The 26097-nt window shown below is 44.2% G+C and overlaps 1 protein-coding gene across 1 annotated transcript; it reads left to right on the top strand.

The window, feature by feature from the left end:
• Nucleotides 1-2363: 2363 nt before the first annotated feature.
• On the top strand, nucleotides 2364-26097 carry UTP25 (UTP25 small subunit processome component). Its single transcript, XM_046684271.1, has 12 exons — nucleotides 2364-2543; nucleotides 3257-3296; nucleotides 4015-4249; nucleotides 5953-6123; nucleotides 9043-9131; nucleotides 11088-11498; nucleotides 13263-13482; nucleotides 15147-15349; nucleotides 17003-17185; nucleotides 17321-17433; nucleotides 18169-18414; nucleotides 25329-26097. Exons 1-12 carry the CDS (start codon nucleotides 2437-2439, stop codon nucleotides 25570-25572), a joined length of 2262 nt encoding a protein of 753 aa, XP_046540227.1. The 5' UTR covers nucleotides 2364-2436; the 3' UTR covers nucleotides 25573-26097.

Below are 26097 nucleotides of genomic sequence, written 5' to 3'. Positions count from 1 at the left end.
ATATATGAAACAAGATGGCCTTGTACTGATAATTGTAGAAGTTGAGTAATGGGCACATGGGAGTGCATTATATTGTTCTACTTTTGTATATACTTGAAATTTTCCAAAGAAAATGTTTTTCTTTTAAATTATTAACACCTTCCTGAATATTCTGACATTCTTGTCCTAAGGGACAGCTCTCCCTCCTCCATCCCTTGAAATTACTATCCTAGGGAGTCACCTGGAAATTGCAAATACCTCAGGAAAAGTAACTTCTTAGTTCGTTAACATCTCTTTATGAACTCATATAAAACGTTATTTCCTGGTCTGCCTTTACCCCTGAAAATACTGCGTGCCTGAGGGTAGAGGTACAAGAAAATTTTGGAGAGAAAAGGAAGGGCTGAGGGTGGGAAGAAGAAACAGAAGGACAAATTTTGCCTTCGTTAGAATTTTCCCAGGGTCTTCACTAGTTGGCATATCTTCTTTGTGAGGGTTTCACTAAGACAACTTTCACTGGAGGCATGAAAAAAACGTTTAAAGCCTGGGCTCTGAGGTTAAAATTTCACAAAGGGTCGCCTTTCACACTGTCAAAGGCTAATATCAATATTTTCAGGAGAAGAGGGCTGGCTCCCTTTCCATTGCTGGTGAGCCAATGATGAAACCGCTTGGGTGGGGCAAGGGCACATTTTTGCCTTAACCTGGGAACAGTCCAGACCTGTCCACAGGACTACATGGATGTGGAAACCAGGAGAGAGTAAGGAGTCACCTCCAGCACTCGAGAGTATAGCTTTTTATAGAAGATCTCTGGAAGAACACCAAGAAACTGGTTGCCTCTGGGGAGGGAAGCTGGGGCACTTGAGATTGGGTAGGAGGAGAAAAAAAGTCTGACTCTTTATTGTTACAGCCAGGTTATACTGTGGTTAGCGGCTTGAAACATGTGACGACATTTTGCAAACAGCCTTTTGTTGACATAAGCGACTGTACCTTCTATCTTGAAATTAGACAGAAGACAGCTGTCTGTTTGTCTGTGGGCCCCTTGGCTGGGCCAGCTGCTGGCACCACCCGCTCTTTGCATATTTTCTTGATTCTCCCTCTGCCTGCCCTCCCTACCACACTCCAGCCTCCCAGAATCTAATGAGGAGTAGTGGATGGCCACTACAACCGACAAGAACAGGATCCTAGTAGCTCTGGTGAACTTCTACAGGTGTGACATGGTATGCAGCAAAGCTCAACTTTTCCCACAGAAGGATGGCTCATAGCAGAGCCAAGTGAACACTCTTTGATGGCTCCTGTTGAAATATTCAGGTGAATTCTGCGGTCTATGATTTAGCACTTTTTTTAATAGAACATGAGATTATGAGTTACAACTATGAAAAAAAGTATCTGGCTGTGTTTATTCCTTGGTCTCAAATCAGCCTGCACACTCTGCCTGTCTCTGGAGTACTAAGTCCAGTTTTGGTGGAGTATTTTTGCGTTTTCCTCTTTGTTTATTGAGGTTATTATTTACATACATTAAAATTCACCAATGTTAAATATGCAGTTGGATAATTTTGTAATTGTATACAAGGTGTAACCACCATCACAATCAAGATTTAGAACGGTTACTCCGCCTTAGTAAATTTTTCCATCCCCCTTTGCCCGGGTTCAGTTTTGAGACTTGATTGAGTTCTACGGTTTTCTCTAACGTCGACTCTCTTCGTAATTTTAGGAAAGTCACTTTAGCTTTCTGGATGTGTTTCTGCTCTTGTAACATGAAGAATGTAGGAACAGATTTGTTTGTAGGGGCTCTTCCAATACTTCCAGAAAATGAGGGGGTGGGATGAGGGCGGGAATGTCAGCTTCCGTCCCCATTCTTTATCCAGCAAACGCATGTAGATCCTAGTGGGTAAAAGCCTGTAGTCGCATCAGACAGATTAGGTTTCCATCTTCTCTCTCTTGCTGGTGTGTAGCCTTTTCTAGGCATCAGGTTCCTCATATGCACTATCAGGCTTATTAAAACAAGACCTATTTGTGTACTGTTGTGAGGCTGAAGTGAGATGTGCCGGCACCCTCGAGTATTGGTTGGTATTTTTATTGTAGTATAATATAAAGTCACTGCATTCAACCATCTCTGCTACTACACGTGTACGCAGGCTGAGTCCCACAACCAAAAGAGAAGCACAAACCACGCCCATCGATCTACCCACACGGGCAGCCCCAGCCGGCCTGACAACGTTCCAGGACCCAGAGAACAAATGGGGACACGTGATGCGCTTCCAAAGAGCCCCGCAAGGGGGCGGAATCGGGACCAGGAAGTTCTAACGCCTGTCGTACAAGCGCGACGTAAAGCCGGTCTGCTTTATGGCAACCTGCCTCCGTCGTAAAGCGCCGTCGGCGAGCCCACGTGAGTGGGTTGACAAGACAGCTTCGTGTTGGCAAACGTGGCTCTTGCAGGTGCGCGAACTTGACGTTTTCGCTATGGGCAAACGCGGGAGCCGGAGCCAGAGCCAGCTGCTCAACAGCCTGACTAAAAAGCAGAAGAAGCATCTTCGGGATTTCGGCGAGGAGCATCCCTTCTATGACAAGTATGGAGGGGAGGGGCGTGGCGGGGGCCAGCGCTGCCGGCGTCTTTTCCCGGTGAGATCCGGCGCTTCCCCGGGGCTGGCCCGCCGGTCTCCTATGGGATGATGACAGGGCTGCTCCCGCCTCTTCCCACTCTTCCCCGGCGCCCACCGTGCTCGGGTCGGGCCTGGCGGGTGCCCGGCTGGGGAGGATTCTGGCGGCATCCCGCCTGGAGATGGGGTTCTTCTCGGGTCTGCCTGCCTGTTGTTGAGCCCGCGGCTTTATGCTAGACGACACACCCACTGTGTGGGGGCTGGTTTTTGTGTGGTCAGAGGTTTTCTAAGAGTGTTTTTGTTTTTAAAGAATTGATCACTGATCTGTCCAGTTACCTTGAGCAGACTGATGTGTCGTTGGTTATAAGTTCCTCTCTAAGTGTCCAGACTGTATGAACCCCGAGGGCTTTTATTTGCCAAATTTATCGATCTTTGGGATGAGAGCCAGTTGTGTGACTCTACTATTTGTCATATGGCCTTGTTAAACTTTTCATTTATCAGTTATTTGTTTGTCATATTCTTACAATCCCTGTCCAAATGCATATGTAGTTTTTACATGACTGTAGTTGTAATATGTCTGTAATGGTATATTCTGCCTTTTTCACTTAAAGTTTTATCATTAGAATTTTTCCTAATTGCTACGTACTTGTAGATGAAGTTTAACATTATCTATTTCTTCTCAGGGTTTCCAGACAGGAAGCAAAACCACAGATTTGTCAACTGGTAATGTTTTATACCTTCTTTATAATAGTTGGTTTTGGGTTGTTACTTTTAAGACTGTGTATAATAATGAAGTTTAGCTACATTTCCATTCTTTCTGATTTTAGATGTAATCCATTATTTTAGTAATATTGCTTGGTTTTGAATGCAGATGTCTGTTAAAATACCGTCATGATAGCTAATACAGTAACCAGAGTTTGAAACCGTCCTGAGGAATAAGCCTGTTAGAACCTGTTAAGGAGGTGTTCCAGAGGACTCTTGGTGAATCCTAACAGGGAGTATCTTGTTTGTTTAACATAAAAGAAGCCACAAATAGAGTGCAAAATGAACCAAGTTCCTATCTCATTACGACAAACTCAAAACAACGGCATTCCTTTGTTGTATTGTAATTTTTCTCTTGCCCCTTTAATCGTGCCAAATGGCTGACACGTGGGGTAGATAACATTATAACCTAAAGCTCTATGTTTTAGTCAGCTTTCTTCCCATGTGGAACATTAGCAGTTCAAAGAAGATGAAGAGCTTCTAGAATCATAGCTAGATTAGCTATTTTAAATAAATTTGATGCTGGGCTTGATTGAATAGATAGGATTGCATATTTGCAAAAAAGGTAATTTTTATTTAGGAAAGTCTGAACCTGTTACGCTGTTGGTCTGATGATGGTCATAGGGTAGCAACGAGAACAATATCATTTTTGTTTTTAAAATTTGCATTTTCCTTTTAGTCAGAGAGTTCAGATACTTCAGGTTCTGAAAGTGAAGCAGAGAGTGAACCAGAACAAGTTTCTGGGTACCACAAACTACTCGCCACATTAAAGAGTGTTTCTGAGGAAGATGAGGAGGAAGAAGAAGAGGAGGAAGACAGTGTTGTAGATGAGGCAGAAACAAACGATGAAGATGGCGATAGTGATGTCAGTGTGGAAGATGAGACAGCAGCAGAATCTACCAACATGCAGGAGAGTAAGTGTCTTTGGTGGATGTGTCATCTTTGCCAGGACTATGGACAGATTGCCCCACAGTACCCTGTGCTGTGTGAGTTGGCTGAAAGCACATGGATCCAAAGCAGAGGTTCTTAACCTTGTGTTCGGTGATGTCTTTGAGAAGCTGATGAAAGCACAGGACCCTCTTGCCAGAAAAATGCGGAAATAACATTTTTGTTTATCATTTCCAGGACTTCGTCAGTTCTAGTTAAACTTCCCCTGATTCAGAGGAAAGAGAACCTAGTTTTGTTTTTGTTACTTAGTTATGAGTCTCAATTTGTTAAAGAGATTACTGTTCCTCCCTTAGAGAGGCAAAATTTAATGGAAGAAAGATATAAAATATACAAAAAATTTTGAACAGCAGATTTGTATGGAACAGTGAGAATTTTTCTCTGTACTTTCAGGTGTCGCACACCATTCTTAGTATTTTAATTCATCAGTTTTACTAGGATAACACTTCATTGCCTCAGACTTAGGGTTTAGTTTTGTTTTGTTTCCTATCTTCCTTTCCTGTTTTGGACTTTTAAAAATGAAAAGTTTGGATTTTTTTTTTTAAGATTGGCACCTGAGCTAACATCTGTTGCCAATCTTCCTTTTTTTTCCTCCTTCTCCCCAAAGCCCCCCAGTACATAGTTGTATATTCTAGCTGTAGGTCCTTCTGGTTGTGTTATGGGGGATGCTGCCTCAGCATGGCTTGACGTGCAGTGCCATGTCCACACCCAGGATCCGAACCAGCAAAACCCTGGGCTGCCAAAGCAGAGCATGCAAACTTAACCACTCAGCCACAGGGCCAGCCCCTGGTTTTTAATTATAAACGTAATTTATATTTACTGTAAAAATTTAAGGGGGCAGTATAGTTAAACCGATATCTGCACCACCTTGAGATGAACACCATTAACGTTTTATATAACCTTCCAGAATACTTTTTTATGGATATATGTGTGTGAATAAGAGTATGTACATATATTTGTGTATATGTGTTTAATGGTCTCATACATTTCTGTAACTTTCTTTAATAATATACCATGGGCCTTTTTCCATGTGTGTAACTGTGGATTGACATTAACTTCTGAATTACATCGTATTCTGGTGTAAATGATACATGGTAGTGTAATCAGTACCCCACTGATAGGAAAGGATGTCATTTTTTCCAGTTATTTCTTACCATAATCAGTGCTGCTATGAATATCTTTACATGTACATCTTAGCATACTTTATCATCTTAGGAAAAGTCCCTGGGGGCCGGCCCCATGGTTAAGTTCGTGGACTCCACTTGGGTGGTCCAGGGTTTCACCGGTTCGGATCCTGGGTGTGGACATGGCACCACTCGTCAGGTCATGCTAAGGCAGTGTCCCACACAGCACAACCAGAGGCACTCACAACTAGGATCTACAACTATGTACTGAGTGGCTTTGGGGAGGAGAAGAAAAAAAAAAGAAAAAAGATTGGCAACTCTTAGCTCAGGTGCCAATCTGTTAAAAAAGAAAAGAAAAAGTTCCTAAAACTGAAATTGGTCAACAATCAGCCTTCATTTTGAAACTTATGTTTTCTACCTGAATTTGCTTAAAAGTAAATATTAGCAGTGAACATTAGTGTTGATATAGGCTAAGGAGTTAGTTTTATTTGTCAACAGAAGTATATTTATGCGTAAATAATTTAACAAAATGTTTGTCAAAATTGCAGGTATGGCCTTACCTGCTGACCCTGAGGGGAAAGATGGGGACGGGCCCCCTGGCACGTCACATGGATCCCCCGAGGAGTTTACGGATGCAAAACACGAGTCGCTCTTCAGCCTGGAAACCAATTTTCTCGAAGAGGAAAGTGGAGGCAGCTGTTCTCTGAAAGCGTCACCAGGTCAGAGCACAAGATGTGTTGCTTGAATTCACCTGGGGCTTACTACAGGGGCTGTAGGCTAATTCACAGGGACTCTCCTGTTATTGGAACGAGCAGCAATGGAAACAGATAGTTCAGCAGCTAGCTCTCGAGCTGGGAGAAAATACTTCTCCGAGGTATTTTTGTGTTTTTCAGTGGTTAGGCACCATTGGGAGTGGGGGCTGTTAGGAGAACAGCTTAAGAATGACAGCAGGAGAGGCCAGTTCCCCAGGCCTCACATTTCCAGAACTGGGGTCCGGGGGAGACTTCTGATTTTCTTCCCAGCAGGAAAGGAAGAGAAAGAGGAGAAAATACTTTGCACTTTCCTCTCTACCCTTCAATTCTTTTTGCTTATTGGAGCAATAATTTTCCAGATTTCTGAGACGCAGGAGTGGGCAATCTGATTGGTCGTTTTTACCAGGGAGCACCTCAGAAGCCGAAAAACTCCACCCTGTCTCCCCAGCCTCTCTCGGCCATGCCTCTGTCCAACCTGCAGTCGCTCGGACGAGGCCTGCCTGTGGTAGGCTTAGGCAGGTCTCTGCTGTCTCTCTCGGGTCCAGTTTCTCAGCCTCTGTCTGGGTGAGCAAGTCAGATTGGTCTCGTTCTCTGTCCTGCCTGCCCTTTTTGGTCCCAATGCCACTCTTCAAGCCAGCTCTACAATTAATGAGGCTGAAATTTTAATTTCCTCATTTGGCTTTTTGGTTCTGTTGGCTGTTATAAGGGAGAGGGAGAAGTAGCAGTTAGAATTTGGGCACAAACCCATTCTGAACCACCAAAATGTTAAAACTCTGGAGGAAACATTAGGAAGCTTGACTATCCAGAATTTCTCTAGTCATTTTGGCTGTACAGATATATTAGCAACTAGAATTCTTGTGTCCTGTTGCTCACTCTTCTCTTAGGTATATTTAGCACAAGGTGCTTTGCATTTGATGTTTTACCATTTGGATCCGTGAATGGGTCATTTAACTTTGCTTCCTAGTGAGTGGGCCTGGAAGAGAAGGTTGGGTGCCAGCTCAGAGCACTGAAGATAACCCTGAGTGCAGGGGCTACCGTTTGGATCATTTGTTCAACTCAGTTGAGTAGTGAGCATTTCTGTGTGTCCTGCAGTGCAAGATAAGTCAGACATGGAACCTGCCCTCAGGGATCTTCCAGGCCAGTAGATGACATAAGACATGCACGTGTCTGTGTTGGGGTTGGGGGGTGGGAGTGGAGTAGGGGACTGTCTATGGGGAACCAGGGATGGCCTCTTAGTGGAGCCAGTACTGTGCCTGACACAGTAGGCTCCTGGGAAATAGTTATTTATTGTAAGTCAGAGAGTAACGTTAAACTATTTGGATATACAAAAATGAGGTAAAGGAGAGGATAGAAATTTTTTTTTTTTAGCTTTTCAAGTGGGTATGAGGTGTTATCCTCTACATTTAATTTGCATTTCTCAAATAACTAGTGATGTTTAATAATTTTCCATATTCTTATTGTCGGCTTAGATATATCTTCTTTATTAAAGTACCCATTCAAGTATTTTACTCGTTTTTATTTGGGTTGTTTGTCTTTTTATTTTGATCTGTAGGAACTCTTCCTCTTTGTGTATTCTGAATATAAGCTATTTGTCAAATGTCTGTTTCACAAATATTTTCTCCCAGTATTTGGCTTGTCCTTTTGTTTCCTTAGCAGGTTCTTTTGATGACAGAGTGTTTAATTATGATGAAGCCTAGTTTCTCTTTTTTTTTCTTTTATGATTAGCCCTTTTAGTGTTCTCTCTAAATCTTTGCATACTCCAAGGTCACAGAAATACTCCCCTGTTTCTTCTAGAAGCTTCATAGATTTGGCTGTTAGCTTGAAATCTGTAATCCACCTTGGATTAAATTTTGTGAATGAAATGAAGTAGGAGGAAAGGCCATTTCTTTCCATATGTTTATCCAGTTGTTCAGCACCATCTATTGAAAAATATTTTTCTTTCCCACCACATTACTTTGATGATTTTATCAAAAATCATAACTGTATATTTATGGTTCTATTTCACCATTTAAAAAAATGTTCAGGGGCTGGCCTGGTGGCACAGTGGTTAAGTTTGCACATTCCGCTTCAGCGGCCCAGGAGTCACTGGTTCGGATCCCAGGTGTGGACATGGCACCACTTGGCAAGCCATGCTATGGCAGGCGTCCCACATATAAAATAGAGGAGGATGGGCACAGATGTTAGCTCAGGGCTAATCTTCCTCAAAAAAAAAAAAATGTTCAGTTGATTTGTCTATCCTTAGGGCAGTATCACACTGCTTACTAACAATAGCTTTGTGGGAAGTCTTGAAATCACATAGTTTTCTAGCTTTCTCTTCTGTAACATTTACCAGCTATTCTGCTTCCCTCATATTTGCATATTAATTATAGAATCAACTTGTAAATTTCTAAACTATGTGTATTTGTCTCTTTCTCCTTTCAGTTCTGTCATTTTTCGCTTAATGTAATTTAAAGTTATATTTTGGCGTACATCTCCATATAAGCTCTAGAATTAAGTTGTTGATATCTACAAAATACTTTAGTGGGATTCCAAGAATTTTTAATTAAAGGAAAGAAAGCCACAGAGGCAGAAGAATTTGAGGGTCGTGTAATTCAGAAATTATATTGGAGAGGTTGGTTGGACGTATATGCTGTGGTGCCCCAAATGTCAGACTGGGAAGTTTCTTCAAAGGTTTTTGAGCTGGGAAGTAATGTAGTTAGAGAAATGCTTTAGGAAGATGAACCTGTCAGAATCTTTTAAGCTCTAGACTGGGAGAGAGGATGGGGAAAGCATATGGGAGAAAGGATGAGTTAACCTCGTGAAGAGCAGCGTCTCATTCACACGGGAAGACCAAAAGGTGCCTGCCGTTTCCTCCAGGTGTTCTGACAGTTTTTATTTCTGACTTAGATCCGTTTCTACAACATGTGAACAAAGAACTGAAAGAAAAAGAAATTCAGGCTGTTGCCACAAATCCCAAAACTACCCACCAGCTAAAAGTAAGTGTTCTTGGTCATCCCAGTCACAAATGGAGAAAAGCTCTAAGTAAAGCAGTGCTCCTGGGTTTTAGCGGTCTCCCTGAATGCAGGGTACGCAGCAGTGGTAGATGGCTTGATAGGGGAACAGGACACAGGAAGGCTGCAAGAGCCTCCTGGGGCACAGGTGTGGCTAGAAAAGGCTCTGGGAAGCTGGAGTGTGGGAGCCAGAGAAGAGTGTACACCAGGTACGCCAGGGTTTAGACTACCATCTGCGAGGGGCTGTCCTGTGATTTAAGGCAAGTTAACCTACCTTTTTGATCTTCACTATTCTCATCTATTAGAGGGGGCAATAATGCCTACCTCAGAATGATGTAGTTTAGTTTACTGACTGATACATAGAAGTGTTCAGTAAAACAGTAGCTACTGTTGTTCATTTGTTTGAAATAACTGCGATGCATTCACAGCTAAATTACTCAGATATGGAGCAGTTTTTGCTGCTTTTTTTTTTTTTTACCTACTGATGCTGTTTGTGAGAGTTGGTCATCCTTTTTTAATTGGAATTTTTATTGAGATAATAACTATAAGTTGCAGTTGTAAGAAATAATACAAAGACATCCCTTGTGCCCTTTCCCACTTTCCCCCAGTGATGACGTCTTGCGAAACTACAGTACAGTATCACAGCCAGGAAGGTGACATTGGTAGAATCTACCTGTCTTACTCAGATTTCGCCTGTTTTGCTCCTACTCAGTTGTGTGTGTATGTTCAGTTCTATCCTGTTTTATCACGTGTGTAGGTTCCCCTGTCCACCCCCACAGTCAAGATAGAGAACATTTCCAGCACTGTAAAGATTCCTCCTGTTTCCTCTTGCCCTCTTAAAGCCACACCCACCTCCTTCCCCTCATTCCTAATCCTTGGTAATCACTAATCTGTTCTCTTTCTGTAATGTTGTCATTTCAAAACTGTTATTTAAAAAGAATCATACAGGGGCCAGCCCAGTGGTGTAGTGGTTAAGTTTGCACACTCCGCTTCAACAGCCCGGGGTTTGTGGGTTTGGATCCCGGGCGTGGACCTACACACTGTTTTTCAAGCCATGCTGTGGCGGCATCCCACATACAAAATAGAGGAAGATTGGCATATTGGCACAGATGTTAGCTCAGCAACAATCTTCCTCAAGCAAAAGGAGGAGGATTGGCAACAGATGTTAGCTTAGGGCCAATCTTCCTCACACACTAAAAAAAAGGATTCATACAGATTAGTTTTTTTTACTTAGCATAATTCCTTGGAGATTCATCCTAGTTCTTGGCCAGTGTCAGTAGTTCGTTCCTTTTTATTGCTGAGGCCATCCTTTTTTTTTGTTTTTTTGGCTGAAATTAGCAGTTTTATCATAGTGCAGAAATTCCCAAACTGGTATCCCGCAAAATATTATTCTTTAGGATTCTAATAGATATGTCTCAAAAAGAAAAAAAGTTCCACGTGCAAATAAATTTGGAACCCTTTAAGTTAAATCAAGTGAAACGCAGTTCTTAGCATAGGACTCATCAGAGCCTTTAGTATCTAATATGCATTGTGAATCTGCCTGAGGGGGATTAGGTGTTGTGGTGTTTACCAAAGTTATTTGACCACAGAGCCCATTTTTTTCTGGAATGAATTTTGACTTCCCAGAGTGTGTTCCACAGAACAGTTTGGGACACACTGATATGGTGAAGAGCTCAGATGTGAAGCCAGAAACCGTGGACTCTAGCCCTCAGCTGTCTTCTCTCCTGGGTAAAGTTTGTCTGAATCACATAAGCTCTCTGAACCTCAGCATTTCCTGAACTGTAAGAAGAGCATTATAGTATCTGCCTTGCAGGGTGGTTGTGAGGATTAAATGAGATGATCTGTGAATCATGAGAGGTCTTGGTAAGTTATAAGGTACTGTGTGAAAATAAGGTGTCATAATTCATTTCTAACTTAACTTTTGATCTCTCTCTCCCCTAGTGGCCCATCCTAGGCCAGCTTGTCTTTTCATCTAAGTTTCAGAAGTTGGAAACATTTAAACCCCCAAAGGACATTGACTTAAAGTCACTTCATCTCCACAAGCCTCTGGAATCTACCTGGACCAAGACCAACAGCCAGTTCCTCTCTGCTGCCCAGAAATTAAGTAGCCCCTTCACACCCCTCCAGAAAGAGCTCTTCTTAATTATGAATTCTTACCGGGACTTGTTCTACCCAGAAAGGACTGCCCTGAAGAATGGGGAGGAGATCCGCCACGTGTACTGCCTGCACGTCATAAATCACGTCCTCAAAGCCAATGCCCAGGTGCTTGGCAACAACAGCAGACGCCGAAGCCAGAAGCTTGGGGTGGGTGACGACGATGACTTCAGGGACCAGGGGCTAACCAGGCCCAAGGTGAGTGGCAGCAGGAGAGCCTTGCCCTCAGGAAGGAGGCTAGCTGCAAGGCACTGCCGAACAGGTGCCTGGCATTTAGCAGGTGCTCAGGTATTTTAATGATTGGAGTAATGAATGAGTCCAAGAGTGAGCAGGTTAGACTGCCAGCTAGTGTCAGAGCCGTGCCGCAGACAGCTCAGTGGGCTGCTGCTCACAGTGGGTCTAACTGGAAACTTGCGAGTAGCAGCTCCCTCCATGATAATTCTCCCTAAAGATAAGCCCTGAACTCACAAATTACACTCCATTATCAATCTCTCTGGTTGCCGGAGCTGGATGGGACCTTAATGAGCCTTTTCTCCAGTCTCTTCATATTACAGCTGTGCACAGAGACCCAGATTTGTAGAGGGCCTTAGCTAAAGAGAACCAGGGAAAGGGTGGCAGAGATGACACTGGAACAAGGATTCTCTTCATTAAGCCACATAAATATGTAAACTTTGGAAAACAAAAGTCCCTATTTTTCCGTTGTGTAGTTATTGCTACAAAGTGACGATGACATTGATTTGGGCTCATCAGCCTGAGCTCTGGGGCATCTGGGGCTTCCTAGAAAATGTCTTTTAATTCTGTTTGCACTTTTCATGCTGGCGTGGAGCTAGATCTTCTGTTGTCCATTCCGTCTCCCCCGTAGCCTGTCTCTCTCCGTACTGAGGAAGCCTCATCTTCTTAGGTTGTTCTCACTGAGCTTAATCGGATTCTAGGGTTTTCATACTGATGTGGCTTTTAGAGATTTCTCAGTCCAACCCCCGTTTGACAGCTGGGGAATCAGAAACCTAGACACTTACTAGTGTCACAGCTGGGGCAATAGCTCGGCCCTCTTCAGTCTCGGTCCGTCATCCCTGCCCTGTACCAAGCTGAATCACTGCACCCCTCGGCTAGGCTGATCCCCTTTCTGGGCGACTACCTCAGAGTCTTGATTATAAGATGATCTCTTTCCATTTAGAATCGCAAAAAAGAATAGGAGGCAGTTTACCTGTGAATCACATTTAGAATTGAGTGAATTGCATGATCTGACTGGAGTTATTTCCATTGTTGTATTGTTTTCAAAAAGGTAGTTAGAAATTAATCTTTTATTAGACGTCTTCTTGGTTTTTTTCTCAACAGTTGTAACTTTAAGCATTTTTGGAAATGTTTGGAAAACTGAGTCCTCTATTTCCTGTTAAAATATGATCTTATTTCAGAAATGCTTTATAATCATTTCTAAAAATTTACTAGGGAATGTACTGGAAAAGTAGTGATGCCTTAGTTGCTTTTCCTTACCAGCTTTATTTGTTCTCTACTTACTGCATCTAATTCATTTACTTATTCAGCATATATTTATTCCTTGGGTCTCATGGATAAAAATACTATAGTCAGTTCTGCAGGAGACAGAAATGTGTAATATTCCTTGCTGGGAAGAGCTTGTGTGTTTACGTCCTTGGGTTTTTGCTAGTAGACACCTCTCTTAAAGGCATTGACTTATCCTCAGAGGTATTTCCAAATTCTGCTTGAGAATTGCCTCCCATAGAGACGTGAGGTTGAAGTCCACAGGACCTGGTGCTGTGGATGTGAAAGGTGCTCAGCTTCTACTACTGAGCCAGGTCCTGTGCAAAGTGGGTGACGTAGACGTGGTCCCTGGTGGGGGACCGCTGCTGTACAGAGGGCTCGTTAGTGCCAGGTCCTCAGAGGCTCACATCGAGCTGCCGTTCCTTCCCTCTGCCCCACCAAATCTGCCCGTTGCTCCCTCCACAGGTGCTGATAGTGGTGCCGTTCCGGGAAGCTGCTCTGCGAGTGGTACAGCTCTTCATCAGCCTCCTTGAGGGTGACAGCAAGAAGAAGATAATTGTAAGCAACAAAAAGAGGTTTAAGGGAGAGTATGGCTCGGATCCTGAGGAGAGACCACCCAATCTGAAGAGGCCTGAGGATTATGAAGCTGTATTTGTCGGCAACATTGATGACCACTTCAGGATCGGTAATTCATCCTTGTCAAAACTGAGCCCCTGAGAGACCTGAGGGGTGAGGTTCACACAGCTGGAAGCCTGGAATTAGGCGTTCTCTCAGTGGGTCACTGACTCAGCCTCCTAACGGAACAAGGGTCTGCACTTGAGGCATCTTCTCTGCCAGAGCAGGGTCCTGCCTTGGCTAATGGGGGAACACTTGGCTGATGTGCAGAGTGTCTCTGAAGGCAGGTATAAGAGGCACATGCACGTTTTTGAGAGAACTGTCTCAGCACGCCCATAGCTGGTAGCATGTAGTCGAGAGGTTCTTGGGGGAGTCGGAAGAGACAGGGGCTGAGTGGGTCATTCTGAGGAGGCTGAATAAATAAACTATCTGTGTGTGATAGTGGACTTCCCTCCTGCCTGCCATGTAGAGTGCCTACCCCTGAATTATCTCCACTCAAGACTTAGCAGTTCCCACCCAGCTTTTCACGTTTTTGCTTGGCTCTCATTCAGCTTCCATATACTTGATTGGTTGTACATTGATAAAGTTCTTGGAAAATGTTTATTAGTCACATGTGCTCATTCACCAGACGTTTATTAAGCATCTACTATGTGCCAGGCACTATTTAAGAAGCTAGAGGTATAGAAATAAAAGTTATGACTCCTACTGTTAAGGAAGTCCAGCCTAATAGGGAAAGGGATAAGTCTTACGATCAGAAGATGCAGTGGGTGTTCTCAGAGCATTTAAAGCAAATCTCCTTATCCAAAATGGGCACAGGTGGTTAGGGAAGGCCTCCGTGGAGGTGCCATCTGTACTAAATTGAAACCTGAGTGGAATATAGCCAGTTACAAATGGAGGTGGTCAGAGTGGGGGAAAAGGTTTCAGACAGGAAACTGCACGTGCAGAGCCATCAGGGTGAATCAGCCAGGCACAGCCTAAGACTCACACAGACTTCAGCATGGCTGGAGTGTAAGGTGCAAGGGGACCAGAGCAATGTTTAGTTTTAAACATGTGCAGGTATCCAGCAGGCAGCTGATATATCAGTCTTGAGCTCAGGGAAGAGATGTGGGCAGGAAATATAAATTTTTGTGAAGGTGATGTTGAGGCCATGGTTAGTGAATAAATTTACCCAAAGCTTTATGTAGAGTGACAGGAGAACCTGCAGGTGCCTTTAGGGGTTTGTAGAATTGCTATTTGGATTCGGAAAGACAGATAAGGGCCAGGTCAGTGATAGAAGCAGAACTAAGTATTGAAGTCGTGGAAGCCACCAGTGAGGAAAAGGACATTTCAGGGAGGGGGTGTTTAAAGTGCTGCTTAGCATTCATGACAAGAAACACTGAAGTGCCATTGAATTGGTACCCAAGAGCTGTTGGTGACCTTAACAAGAGTCATGTCAGTGGAGTCCTGAGAATCAGAGACCAGATTGTGGTGTATTGAGGGGTGAGTGGGAGATTTCAAAGTAGAGACAATTTTCTGGAGAAGTTTAACACTTAAGGAAAGGAAGAGTGAGAGCTGGAAGGGACCCTAGATGCAAGCGAGGGATGATGATTGTAATAAATAAAGCAGTTTGAGCATGGTTATATGCTAAGGGGAAAGATGTAGAAGGGACAAGGGGAGGTGAATGCTTTGAGAGGGTGGAAGCACATCGCTTGGTCATGACTAAGGAACTTGATGTGTACTTGGCTGTCTGTGTAGGAGTGGCAATACTTCAGAGGAGCATCCGACTCTATGCCCCCTTTTACTCCTCGGACATCCTCATTGCCTCCCCTCTGGGCTTGAGGACCATCATTGGCGGAGAAGGAGAGAAGAAGAGAGATTTTGACTTTTTGTCTTCCATTGAGCTTCTCATCGTTGATCAAGCCGACATTTATCTGATGCAGAACTGGGAGCATGTCTTGGTAATGCTGGTCATTCACATGTAGAGGGACAACGTTCACGTTTAGAAAGATAAGCTCAGCAGTTTGAGTCTTAAAGGGTTATTTAAGTCCAGATTAAAACTCAGTTAGTTTGGAAATAGGGAAATAGTCCACATTTTCCAATTTGAAAATGGAATGTTATGTTCCCTTTTGTACCCACAGATTGGTCAGTTAACTATCCAAAGAGATAAAAATTCTCATCAGTATTTTCAGATCTCCAGAAAAGATTTTTTCCCGTTAAAGGTCATTTCTGGGGGCTAGCCCCAGTGGCCTAGTGGTTAAGTTCAGCTCGCTGTGCTTTGACAGCCCAGGTTTGGTTCCCAGTCGTGGACCTACACCGCTCTGTTAGCAGCCATGCTGTGCTGGCAGCCCACATACTAAAAGATAGAGGAAGGCTGGCATGGATGTTAGCTCAGGGCGACTCTTCCTCAGCCAGAAAAAAAAGTCTCTTCTGCTAATAGACCACTTTAGCGTGGTGAGTTGGTTGGTTGGTTGAAAATTCTCCTCATCAGGAACGTCTTTACCTGAAATAATTCCTCCTGCCATTTATGTTCATTCTCTTGTTTGATCTTCAGTGGAGATGGGAAAACATTGCTCATGATTTCTTAGTGTGTTTTGTAGAGAAATGTAGGCTATCTTTATCCCCGTACTTAATTTGTGCTGTAATTTTTTTCTCCCTCTCCACATACTCTGCACTGTTGTCAGTTTTAGGATTGAAAAACTGTCCTTTGGAACAATCTTTATCACAGAACATTAGGTTTGTTTTTTAAAGGTATAGAGAATTTACTTCGCCTGCAACCCCAGGGCTTGCAGGAAGTTTGGGACAAATAAAGGGGAGTACTTATTTATAAAGCAGGGAATAAATTTATAGTATTCATTACCTTTCAATGTATGTTACAAGATAAGAATACAATTAAAATAGAAAAGATGTGTCGATGCTTGAGTCCTAGTCTTTAATTTGAGGAAAAGGCCCCTGTAGTGGCTCTGAGAATCTTCTCATGTTTTTGGTTTTTTTTTTTGAAAGATTTTATTTTTTTCCTTTTTCTCCCCAAAGCTCCCCGGTACATAGTTGTATATTCTTCGTTGTGAGTCCTAGTTGTGGCATGTGGGACGCTGCCTCAGCGTGGTTTGATGAGTAGTGCCATGTCCATGCCCAGGATTCGAACCAACGAAACACTGGTCCGCCTGCAGCGGAGCGCGCAAACTTAACCACTCAGCCACGGGGCCAGCCCCAAATCTTCTCATGTTTTGAGAACCAAGTCACTGATGGACAACAGCTCTGTTTTCCATGTCATTTCTCTTCTTGTTCAAGTCTAGGACTAAGGAACCCATAGAGTGACCAGGGTGGCATTGCAGGAGTTCCTTTAAAAGGACTGTTCCTATAGGTACCACTTCGATCCTTTTTGCCAGGTCCAAGAGGTGGCCAGTTTCAGCTTATTTTCTTGCCTCGGGGGGTGTTCACTTGACTGGGCAAGTCAGTCACCCATCCAGGCCTTGATTTTCTTATTGTAATTTGGGAGATGATAGTACGTACTCCATGGGGTTAAATAAGATGATAGGCTTGTAGAATACCTAGCAGTGCTCAACAGGCGAAGGCTCAATAAATATGAATGGTACTGTTACTTCTGCTCAAAGCATTTGATGAACCACATGAACCTCCTGCCCTTGGACTCACACGGGGTGGACTTTTCTCGAGTGCGCATGTGGAGCCTCAATAATTGGTCCAAGTACTATCGTCAGACACTGCTGTTTGGGGCCCTGCAGGATGCCCAGATAAACTCCGTGTTCAACAAGTACTGCGTCAATCTGCAAGGCCAGGTGGGTTCTCTCCTATTTCCCTGGATCTTTATGAAGTGTTATGTATTGTTTGGGTCATGAGGTAGAAGGAGAGGATAGCATTTGGTCTACAGTGGGGATGGCTCACCTCCTCACGCTCCCATTGATTCCTGGCAGGTGGCTGTGAGGAATGTCCCGGTGACAGGCTCCATCAGTCACGTCCTGGTGCAGCTCCCACATGTCTTCCAGAGGATGGAAGCTGAAAACCTTGCTTCGGTGATTGATGCCAGGTAGCCATCCCTCCCCAGTCCCGTTGGAACCCTGGCGGCCAAAGAGAGGGATTTGAGTCTAGCATACAAATTTAGAATTGGATTCCATGTTGGGTGTATTAATTACAATTTATCAAATGAGATGAGATAATTGAACCTAGTCATGCCGTTGACAGAGGAGGAAACTGAAGCCCACAGAGAAATGGTGCCATGTCCTAGTTCTCATAGCTAGTTAGTGGCAGGGTTAGTATTGTAAATCATGGGTCCTTCCTCCAGACTGTAGCATTTTTAAATTACATTACACTGCTTAATGCTGCAAAGTGTCCCATGACAACAACTTAATTGTAAGCCCTTCAGTGCAAGAACTATTTTTCTAATTCTCCATATGTTTTTCCCCTGTCTCTTTATTGTGTTTAGTCAGGGAGCCATGGTAGCAGAATGGTGCTTAGCATGTGGTAGGTGTTCAGCAGTTTGTTGACTGACTGAATGAATGATGTGGTTATATACTCCTTAGAATAATTCTGTGGGATATACTAGCATTACGTCTATCCTTTATGATGAATAGTGGTAGTACTTATTTTTTAATGTGCTTATCATGTTTTATCCTTATGTAATCTCTTTGTGGTGAGGTAAGCCATATTGGCCTCCTTGGGGAGGTGGAGGGAGATTGTGACTTGCCCAGGGTCATGCAGTTAGTAGTGACGCTACAGGCTCAACTCTAGACCACTGACTTTGCCCTTTGCCTTTCCAAACCAGGTTTAACTTTTTTGTAAACAAGATTTTGCCTCAGTATCGTGACGCAGTCATGTCTCACACGCTCATCTATGTCCCCTCCTACTTTGACTTTGTGCGTCTCCGAAATTACTTCAAGAAGGAGGAACTGAACTTCACCCACATCTGCGAGTACACCCAGAAGTCTGGTGTCTCCAGGGCCAGACACTTTTTCCTTCAAGGAGAGAAGCAGTTTCTGCTCTTCACGGAGCGCTTCCATTTCTACAAAAGGTAAAGTAGTGCCATATTTCAAGTGTCCTGTCTGGAGGGGAAAATGCAGTGCAGATCATGGCCTGCATCCGAGTGCATGGTGGGCTTTGCAGTGTTATAAGGTCCTCCCTCACTCTGCCTCTTGGACAGAAGCCAGAGAATTTGGGGGCTGGACAGACTGTGGTTGGTTGGCTGGTTGGTTGGTTGGTTGGCTGGTTGCCTCCCTTTAGGCATTGTTGGAAAAGGTTGAGGAAACAAATGAGTGACTACAGTATAACCTGTATATAGACCTGGAGTGGGTCCATCTTGGGACTCAGTTTTAGCTGTGGTTGTACACCTCAAGACAGACATTCCAGAGTGGAACAACTCTCGACAGGGACAGTAGGAGTGAGTACAGCGAGGGGAGGGACCTGTCGTGGAAGCACAGACAGCATATCGGGGGCTGTGTGGTCCGCAGAGATGGAGGCTGAGTGCAGCGTCAGTCTTCAGAAAGCTCTGGTGTGTCCTGAGAAGGTGAGCACGTACTTCCTTCCTCACCAAGAAGAGCCAGGACTCAGGGGCCCCTTGGTGTTTGCAGGAGGCAAAAGGTGAGGGGCTTAGAGTGGAATATTTGAGGGTTTCAGCATCTGCTTAGCTTCCCCACCTTGTGACTTTGACAAAATAAGTTGGATTGGCTTTTTTTAGAAATCTGTTAGTAATATTGAGGCCTCTGTTATCTGGGATACTTGGAGCCCTTTGTGCCCCCAGAGCTCAGGTATTTTATTATTTTGCTATTTCTGCTACCAAATGAAAAAGCCCTTTTTAAACCCGTACGTAAGGAGAGATGGAAATTGCATCCTATTGCCTCTTCCTGATTCACAATAAGGTCCAGTGAATCTAAGTTCTGACTTGACTGTTTTATTAACTCTCCATCACATATACTAATGAGGGGCACATTTCCCAGAGACTTCCTAACACAGAGCCAGAAATCTCCCCGGCTTTGGAGCATATTACATGATGCGCCTGGCGTTGCATTGCCTTGTAGTTTACGCTGACGTTAGGATGGTGCTCCCCAGACATGTTCTTGTTACCAGACGAGGAGGGAGGAATCAGCAGCCTGCCCGGGCACAGCGGGCTGGCGGGACGTGACCTCTGAGTGTTCTGCTGACTAGGTGTTCCGTGGGCCGAGAGTTGAGATGTGACCACATTAGTGTTTCCTCTGCTCCATTCTCAGCTACCCAGATAAGGCTCTTTGGCCAAAGACTGTTAATGAATGCCTGCTGGTTGGCATCATTATTTGCTTTGTTCCAGTAAGTCGTTGTTTTTATTCATGTTGGAAAGCGGTATTTGGGGGGAGTTTGTACTCAGCAGATCTTAGGAGCTCTTAGTTTTCTATCAACTTGACAAATGAAAGCCAGCCCTTTAAGTGAAGTGGGTGGGTTGGAAACCTTCCGAGTGTGACTGTCTATATCAAGTGTGCATTAGCTGGGACGAGGACCGCTCGCAGATAGCAGCTTTCCAAGGAGAAGGCATGATGTCAAAGGAGCCCTTTCTCTTAAGTCAGCAGGACAGTCCCCTGCCTTACGCCATCCATTTGTTTGCCAAACCGTTTTTGCCCCCAAAGTCACTCTAAAGGCAAACCTAGCATGTACCATTTGCCTCATACCCTGGGCCAGGTTAATGGGTATTTCCTGTGTGGAAGATGAATGGCAATAATGTGCTTCAGAGTTCGGTAACTGCTAATTATCTCAAGGTTTCCAACTATAGAATTTTTTGCCTGAGAGATCACCAAGGTGACGACGGGTGTTTTTATCTGCACTGCCTTTGCGATTTGATTTTTTAATTTGACCTTGGGGAAAGTACATGTATTTTAAAATTTAGTCTCCAACTCTGAAATTCTGTATTTATTCCCTGTGGAAATGGGCAGTGTTAGAAATACTATAATTCTTCTGTGGCCTAGCAAAAAATTTTCAGCCTGAAGATTTGTTTTCATTGGGGGAGATGAAACCAGTAGAGTCTTAGAATGGGAAGGGTGTCTGGTCAAGGTGGCCCTCCTGAGGAGAGGCTGGGTCACAGCTCTTTCCCTGAGCGTTGTCAGGGGGTTACCACGGGGTGGATTCTCAGCCAGGCGCAAGTCAGAAACTCTGGAGGTGAGATTTAGGGAGTTGGGAGAGGCTGCTGGGGTGTTTCTGAGTGCCTCCCGCCCCTGTGGAAGAATCCCAGCCTAGAAGCAGTAGACCTGGTCTTACAGACTGCACGGAGGAGCCTGCCTTTCAACTCAGTTGTGGGTGCCTCTAACAGATGGCAGTAAGATAAATATCTAGAATGTCCTTAGTTTTAGGTCCTGTCAGGGTTGGGGGGGGGGGGGCCTGCAGACCCAAAGCATATAAAAGAGAGGAGGAGGGCAGGGGAGAGGATGCTGAAGATAATGGGGAATCGGCCCTAACCACCCCTCTGAAGAGGCCCTGGTCACAGTCTCTGTTTCCAGGACTGGCCTAGTCTCATTGTGGGTGATTGGGACTGAGAGATTTCCTTGTTTTTTAAATATCACACTTGCTGGAGTTGGTTTTGTTGTTTTGTTTTATAAATACTCCAAGAGTGTTACACAATTATTGTAGAGAACTTGGAAAACCTGGGTTAAAAAAACAAAGAAAATGGAATCACCTATAATCTCACTGCCCTGATATAGATACACATTTAGGTGTATTTTTTCCTGTCTTTTGTAAAAAATATGTACACGTGTGTATGCACACCCACAGACTCACACAGACATTTTCTTAAAAAAAAATCAAAATTGGGATCACACTATACACGCTGGGATTTTTTTCTTTTACCTTAAATGTTTTATGTGCTCATTGAAAAAAATTTTTAAATATGTTAACATTTTGGTATATGTATTTGTATATCATGGATGTATTTTTGAGTTTATATATATATAACTCTATTACATCCTCCCTCCCCCCAACTTTTTATTTGGAAAGAGTTCATTTCAAAAGAAATTGTGAGACTGTACCAGCGAACATCTCTAACACCTTGCCCTTAGACGTCACCAGCTGTTCGCGCTCTGCCTCATTTGCACACACCCACATTCTGTCTCTCGTTTGCTCTCTCTACTCACATCTCTTGTTTTTTCTTCCTGACCCATTTGAAAGTAAATTTCAGGAGGCTTCATGACACTTAAGCCCTAAAGTTTTCAGCATGTAGTTCCTAAAAGCAAGAACATTCTTTATCTAACCATAACGCCATTATCATACCACTTGATGTTACTACAATATCATCCGAAGATGTAGTCTGTATTCAAATTTTCCTAGTTGTCCCCAAAATGACCGTTATGGCTGTCTCTCCCCCAATCCAGGATTCAGTTAAGCATCATATATTGCACTTGGTTAACATGTTTCTTTAGTCTGTCTTAGTAGTTCTCGAGCAGGGGCAGTGTTGCTCCCCAAGGTATCTACAGACGTTTTTGGTTGTCACAACTGGAACGTTATTCTAGTGGTTCTAGTGGGTCAAGGCCAGGATGCTGCTGAATATCCCACAGTGCACAGGACAGTCCCCACGACAAAGAAGTGTCTGGCTTGAAATGTCAGTAGTGCCGAGGTTAAGAAACCCTGATCAAGAATAATTCCCTTGCTTTTTTTCTTTTTCATGACATTGGCAGTTTTTGAAGAGTCCAGTCCAGTTGTCTATAGAATGTCCTGCTGTCTGGATTTGTCTGGTTGCTTTATTATAATTAGATCATTGGTTCCCAAACCTTGCCATGCATTAGAATCCCCTCAGGGAGCTTTTAAAAATCTGAATGCCCAGGGTGTACCCCAATACCAGTTTAAATCATGGTGTCTGGGGATGGGGATCACGTGTAGGTATTTCAAAAAACAAACAGGTGATTTGAATATGCGGCAAAGTTTGGGGACCACTGATTCAGATTAAACACCTTTTGGTAAGAATCCTTGATAGGGGATACTGTGTACTTCCGACTGCATCTCATCAAGAGGCACATAGTGTCAGTTTATTCCATTTTTGGTGACACTAAATGTGATCACTCGCTCACGGTGGGTCTGCTAAATCTCTCCATTGTAAAGATACCCTTTCTTTGTAATTAATAAGTAGTCTATGAGCTGTGTGTTGCATCCTTTTTAATGGTTACGTAGTATTACATTGTATGGATATATAATTAACCCAATTTCCTGTTAATGGGCACATAGATTCTTTTGTATTTTCTGCTATTATATATAATAATGCCAAGAACATCCATATGGGTAGTTGATGGCGTGGTTGCCTAGTTATTTTCTTAGGATAAATTTGGAACGGAAAACTTGTTAGCTCAAAGGCTATACAAAATTAAAAATTTGCTATACGTTGCAGTTGATTTGCTGCCTCCCGTCTTCCTCATATCTCCCCCCCCCCAACCAAATACACACACACAGAATGATTTATACTCTGTTGGCCTATTTCTGCAAAATCCCACTTGTTGCCAGTGACTTGATAGTCAAAATGGTATCTCATTACTTGAATGTCCTTTTCGTGCTTTTCTTTGTGTTTTGCCATCGTCAGTTGAATGTAGAGCTGAGGTCAGTGGTACCTGAGTCGAGGCACAGCTCTTCTGCTGTTCGGCCGCTAGTGAGGAGGTTGTGAATCTAGTCAGGTTTCAGTTGTTACTATAGTTGCCTTCCGTGCACCACAGACTTCCGATTCCTCCAGCAGACAGTGGGCTTAGCATGAGGCCCGAGGTGCTGGAGGGGCATTTCTCAGTGTCCCGATCTCCTCTCAGCCCTCACCAAGCCCTGTACCCCTGTGCCACAGGAGGGTCCCTCCCTGCTCCAACCCCTCCCCCAGCAGCGGGCTGTTCCTGCTTGTGACTCGCTGCGAGGGCTTCGACTCCTGGGCCAGCTCGGTTGTAGGCAGGCCCTGTTCATCCTGGGCTGTGGAGATGGGGCCTCCTCAGGGTTCCTGCTCCACCCACCCCGTGGTAGCCAAACTCTGCCTGCTGTCTGTAAGGGGTCTTGGTGAGAAAGAAATCCTGCCTTCCCTGGTGGTGCCAGACCTCTGCTTATGTGAATGCAGGACCTCAGGCTGAGTGGCCTTCGTGCGCTTTCCCCAGGGACAGACTGCCGTGGCTTTGTCTGGGATTGAAGTCCTCTGGTGAGGAGCGATGGGCTGGGGGGTTTACTGCCCCTCCCTTAGGGGCAGACAACTTTTACTTCGCCTGCCCTCCCCCGCCAGCAGCTGACCTTTGCTGGGACGTGGGGCTGGGAGGGGGCTCCTGCCCACCTCCCATGGGCTTCAGGTTGCCTCTCCGTAGGAGGTACGGGTCTGGGAAGTGAGCGGGGTTTCGTGTCTGCACACCAGTGAGGCCTCTCTCAGGCCTTTCGCCTTGCCCCCATCATTCTCCAGGGCTCCCAGGGGAGGCCTGTGGAAAGAGCTCCTGAGTGAATGTGAACTCAAGGAGCGTCTGGAATCCCAGGGATTCTGAACTCTCACACAAGCCCACACCTGCTCTTTAAGAATTTGTTAAGAGTGTAGCTGTTTTCTTCCTACCTGCTTTCTTGGCAGCTGCCCTCTTCCTCCTGTGCTCTGCCAAAGCTGAAAAGGAGTTCGTGTTCCCTGTCTCTCTTGAGACGGGCTTGTCTCTCTTTGGAATTCAGTCAGTGGTGGCCTGAGCTGGCTCATACTGGCTCTTGAAATCTGGTTGCATGTCTCTTCCCAGCTCTCCAGTTCAGCAACAAGACATCGGCAGCCTGAAATTGGCCATAGTGGGAGTATTTACTCTAGAGAAATTGGCAAATGCTTCCAATCAGCACCCTCCCTTCCCCACTGAGAGCCAGTTATTAAACACACCAGCGTGTCATTGAATCAGTTCCTCTGGTTGCTTCATGTCATGGGCTCACTAGGCTCAAGAAAAGGAATGCTTTTGTAGATTATCAGGCTTTTTCTTGTTAGCATGGGAGCAGTATTCTCTTGACTTCTCTACATAATAAGCAGAAGTAGAACTCAATGTTTGTTTTTGTTTGTTTTGATAATTAGGTAAAAGTTTATTCAAGTTCATTAGTCCTTAGAATTTCTGCCTTATGGAAAAGTGATGTTGAAAAATGAACCAAGTCGTGGATTGTCATTTCAGTTTGGAAGAGGAGGGTCTCCACAGAGATCAGGATGAGCCATCGTATAAAAAGGCGAGGAAAGCTCGTCCTCTGTAAATAAAATTCCCGTGGGAGTGTAACGTCAGAAATGTATGAGAGAGTCTAACAGGGCAAGTCAGAACCTTGTCAACATATAACATCTTGGGTTGTGGGGCCTCAGGGGGAACGATTGACCTTGACCCCAACCATACGGTGAGTCCCTAGGGTCTACACCCCCCACCACACGATGCAGCGCTGTGCAGCAGGGAGAGAAGTGTGTGAGCTGTTGAAACTAATTGCTTTCCCATGATGCCTTATGGGTCCTCAGGCAGTTTGTAAATGGATGAACTTGGGACATCTGCCATGGAGTTAACGTGTCTGCAGAGTGACAAGAAAAGACTAATGGGACCGCATTTACAGTTTCTGCAGTTTATTTTATGTACTGGGTCTGACCTCGTCTCCATTACAAAACGTTGTTTTGCCTATCCTTTGATAAGGATAATGTTAAATTCGCAAGTGCCTACTTTTTGTTTTCTGTGTCAGATTTTTAATCCTAGTCTGCTATTTTTCCCCACCCTACCACAGTCTACCCAGAGGAGGCTCAAGAAATGCAAATTTCTTTTATCCTATCTTAAGGCAAACACTAGGAATTCAAATATGTTGTCACAAAAATAAGCCTTTTCAGCTCAAATTAGAATAACCTTTGGTCTGTCTGTTGGTGGTGCCCTTATCCTCCTCCTTGGGCGTGAAGCGGCAAGAGTGAGCTACACCCCTGTAAAACTCTTAGGTAGCTTTTCCATAAATTTCCTCAGGTGACATGGCCTCTCTTTCCCCTTCTAACAGGTATACGATAAAAGGCATCAGGAACCTGATTTTCTATGAGCTGCCGACATATCCCCACTTCTACAGTGAGGTCTGTAACATGCTGAGAGCCGCCAGCAGGGGCGAGGAAGCCGCCTGGACCTGCACGGTCCTCTACTCCAAGTACGATGCCCAGAGGTTGGCTGCCGTGGTCGGCGTGGAGCGGGCTGCACAGATGCTGCAGTCCAAGAAGAACGTCCACCTCTTCATTACTGGAGAAAGATGAGAATTTTTTGGACCCGAAATGGTACTTGGCGTGATACATAATGCTTGATTCTGTGCCAGTTGGCCCCAATTCTGATCACTTCTACAAGAGGAGGACTGGCACAGGAAGGAGCGCCAGGCAGCCGCGTAGCAGAGACTTCTGTCTTTTCAGGTCATACATCCCTGAAAAGTTCAATGTAAACCAAATTTTGGTAAATCACACCTTTCAGAGGTTAGGAGGGAGCGAATGGGACTCTGAGAAGTTGATAGAAGGAAATTTCTACTGGGAAATCTTTTTGTAAGCCATAAATTCTTCTATTGAGATTCCCATCTAATTTATTATACTTGGCAAATTCTTTCAGATTTGCCCACTTCTGTTTGATACTTTCTTCAAGTAAGGCATACATGTCGTTGCTTGTGAGAACTGCTTATGAGACATTGGAGTACTTCTTGCTGCTGAATATCATCTTAATTTTGGATTGCACAGGTTTTAGAAAACTTTTTCCTCAAATTTTTTTTAAACCTGAAATATTCTATTTTAATTCAA

Source organism: Equus quagga, chromosome 13 (assembly GCF_021613505.1).
Source record: "Equus quagga isolate Etosha38 chromosome 13, UCLA_HA_Equagga_1.0, whole genome shotgun sequence".
Lineage (NCBI taxonomy): Eukaryota > Metazoa > Chordata > Mammalia > Perissodactyla > Equidae > Equus > Equus quagga.
The sequence above is the reverse complement of the archived record's forward strand: the minus strand, read 5'-3'. Positions and strand labels throughout refer to the sequence as shown.

Coding starts and splice junctions, on each gene's coding strand:
- UTP25 (XM_046684271.1), top strand. CDS start 2,437: ATGGGCAAACGCGGGAGCCGGAGCCAGAGCCAGCTGCTCAACAGCCTG. Junction 3,297..4,014: donor AACCACAGATTTGTCAACTG/GTAATGTTTTAT, acceptor TTTTCCTTTTAG/TCAGAGAGTTCAGATACTTC. Junction 18,415..25,328: donor CGCTTCCATTTCTACAAAAG/GTAAAGTAGTGC, acceptor CCCTTCTAACAG/GTATACGATAAAAGGCATCA.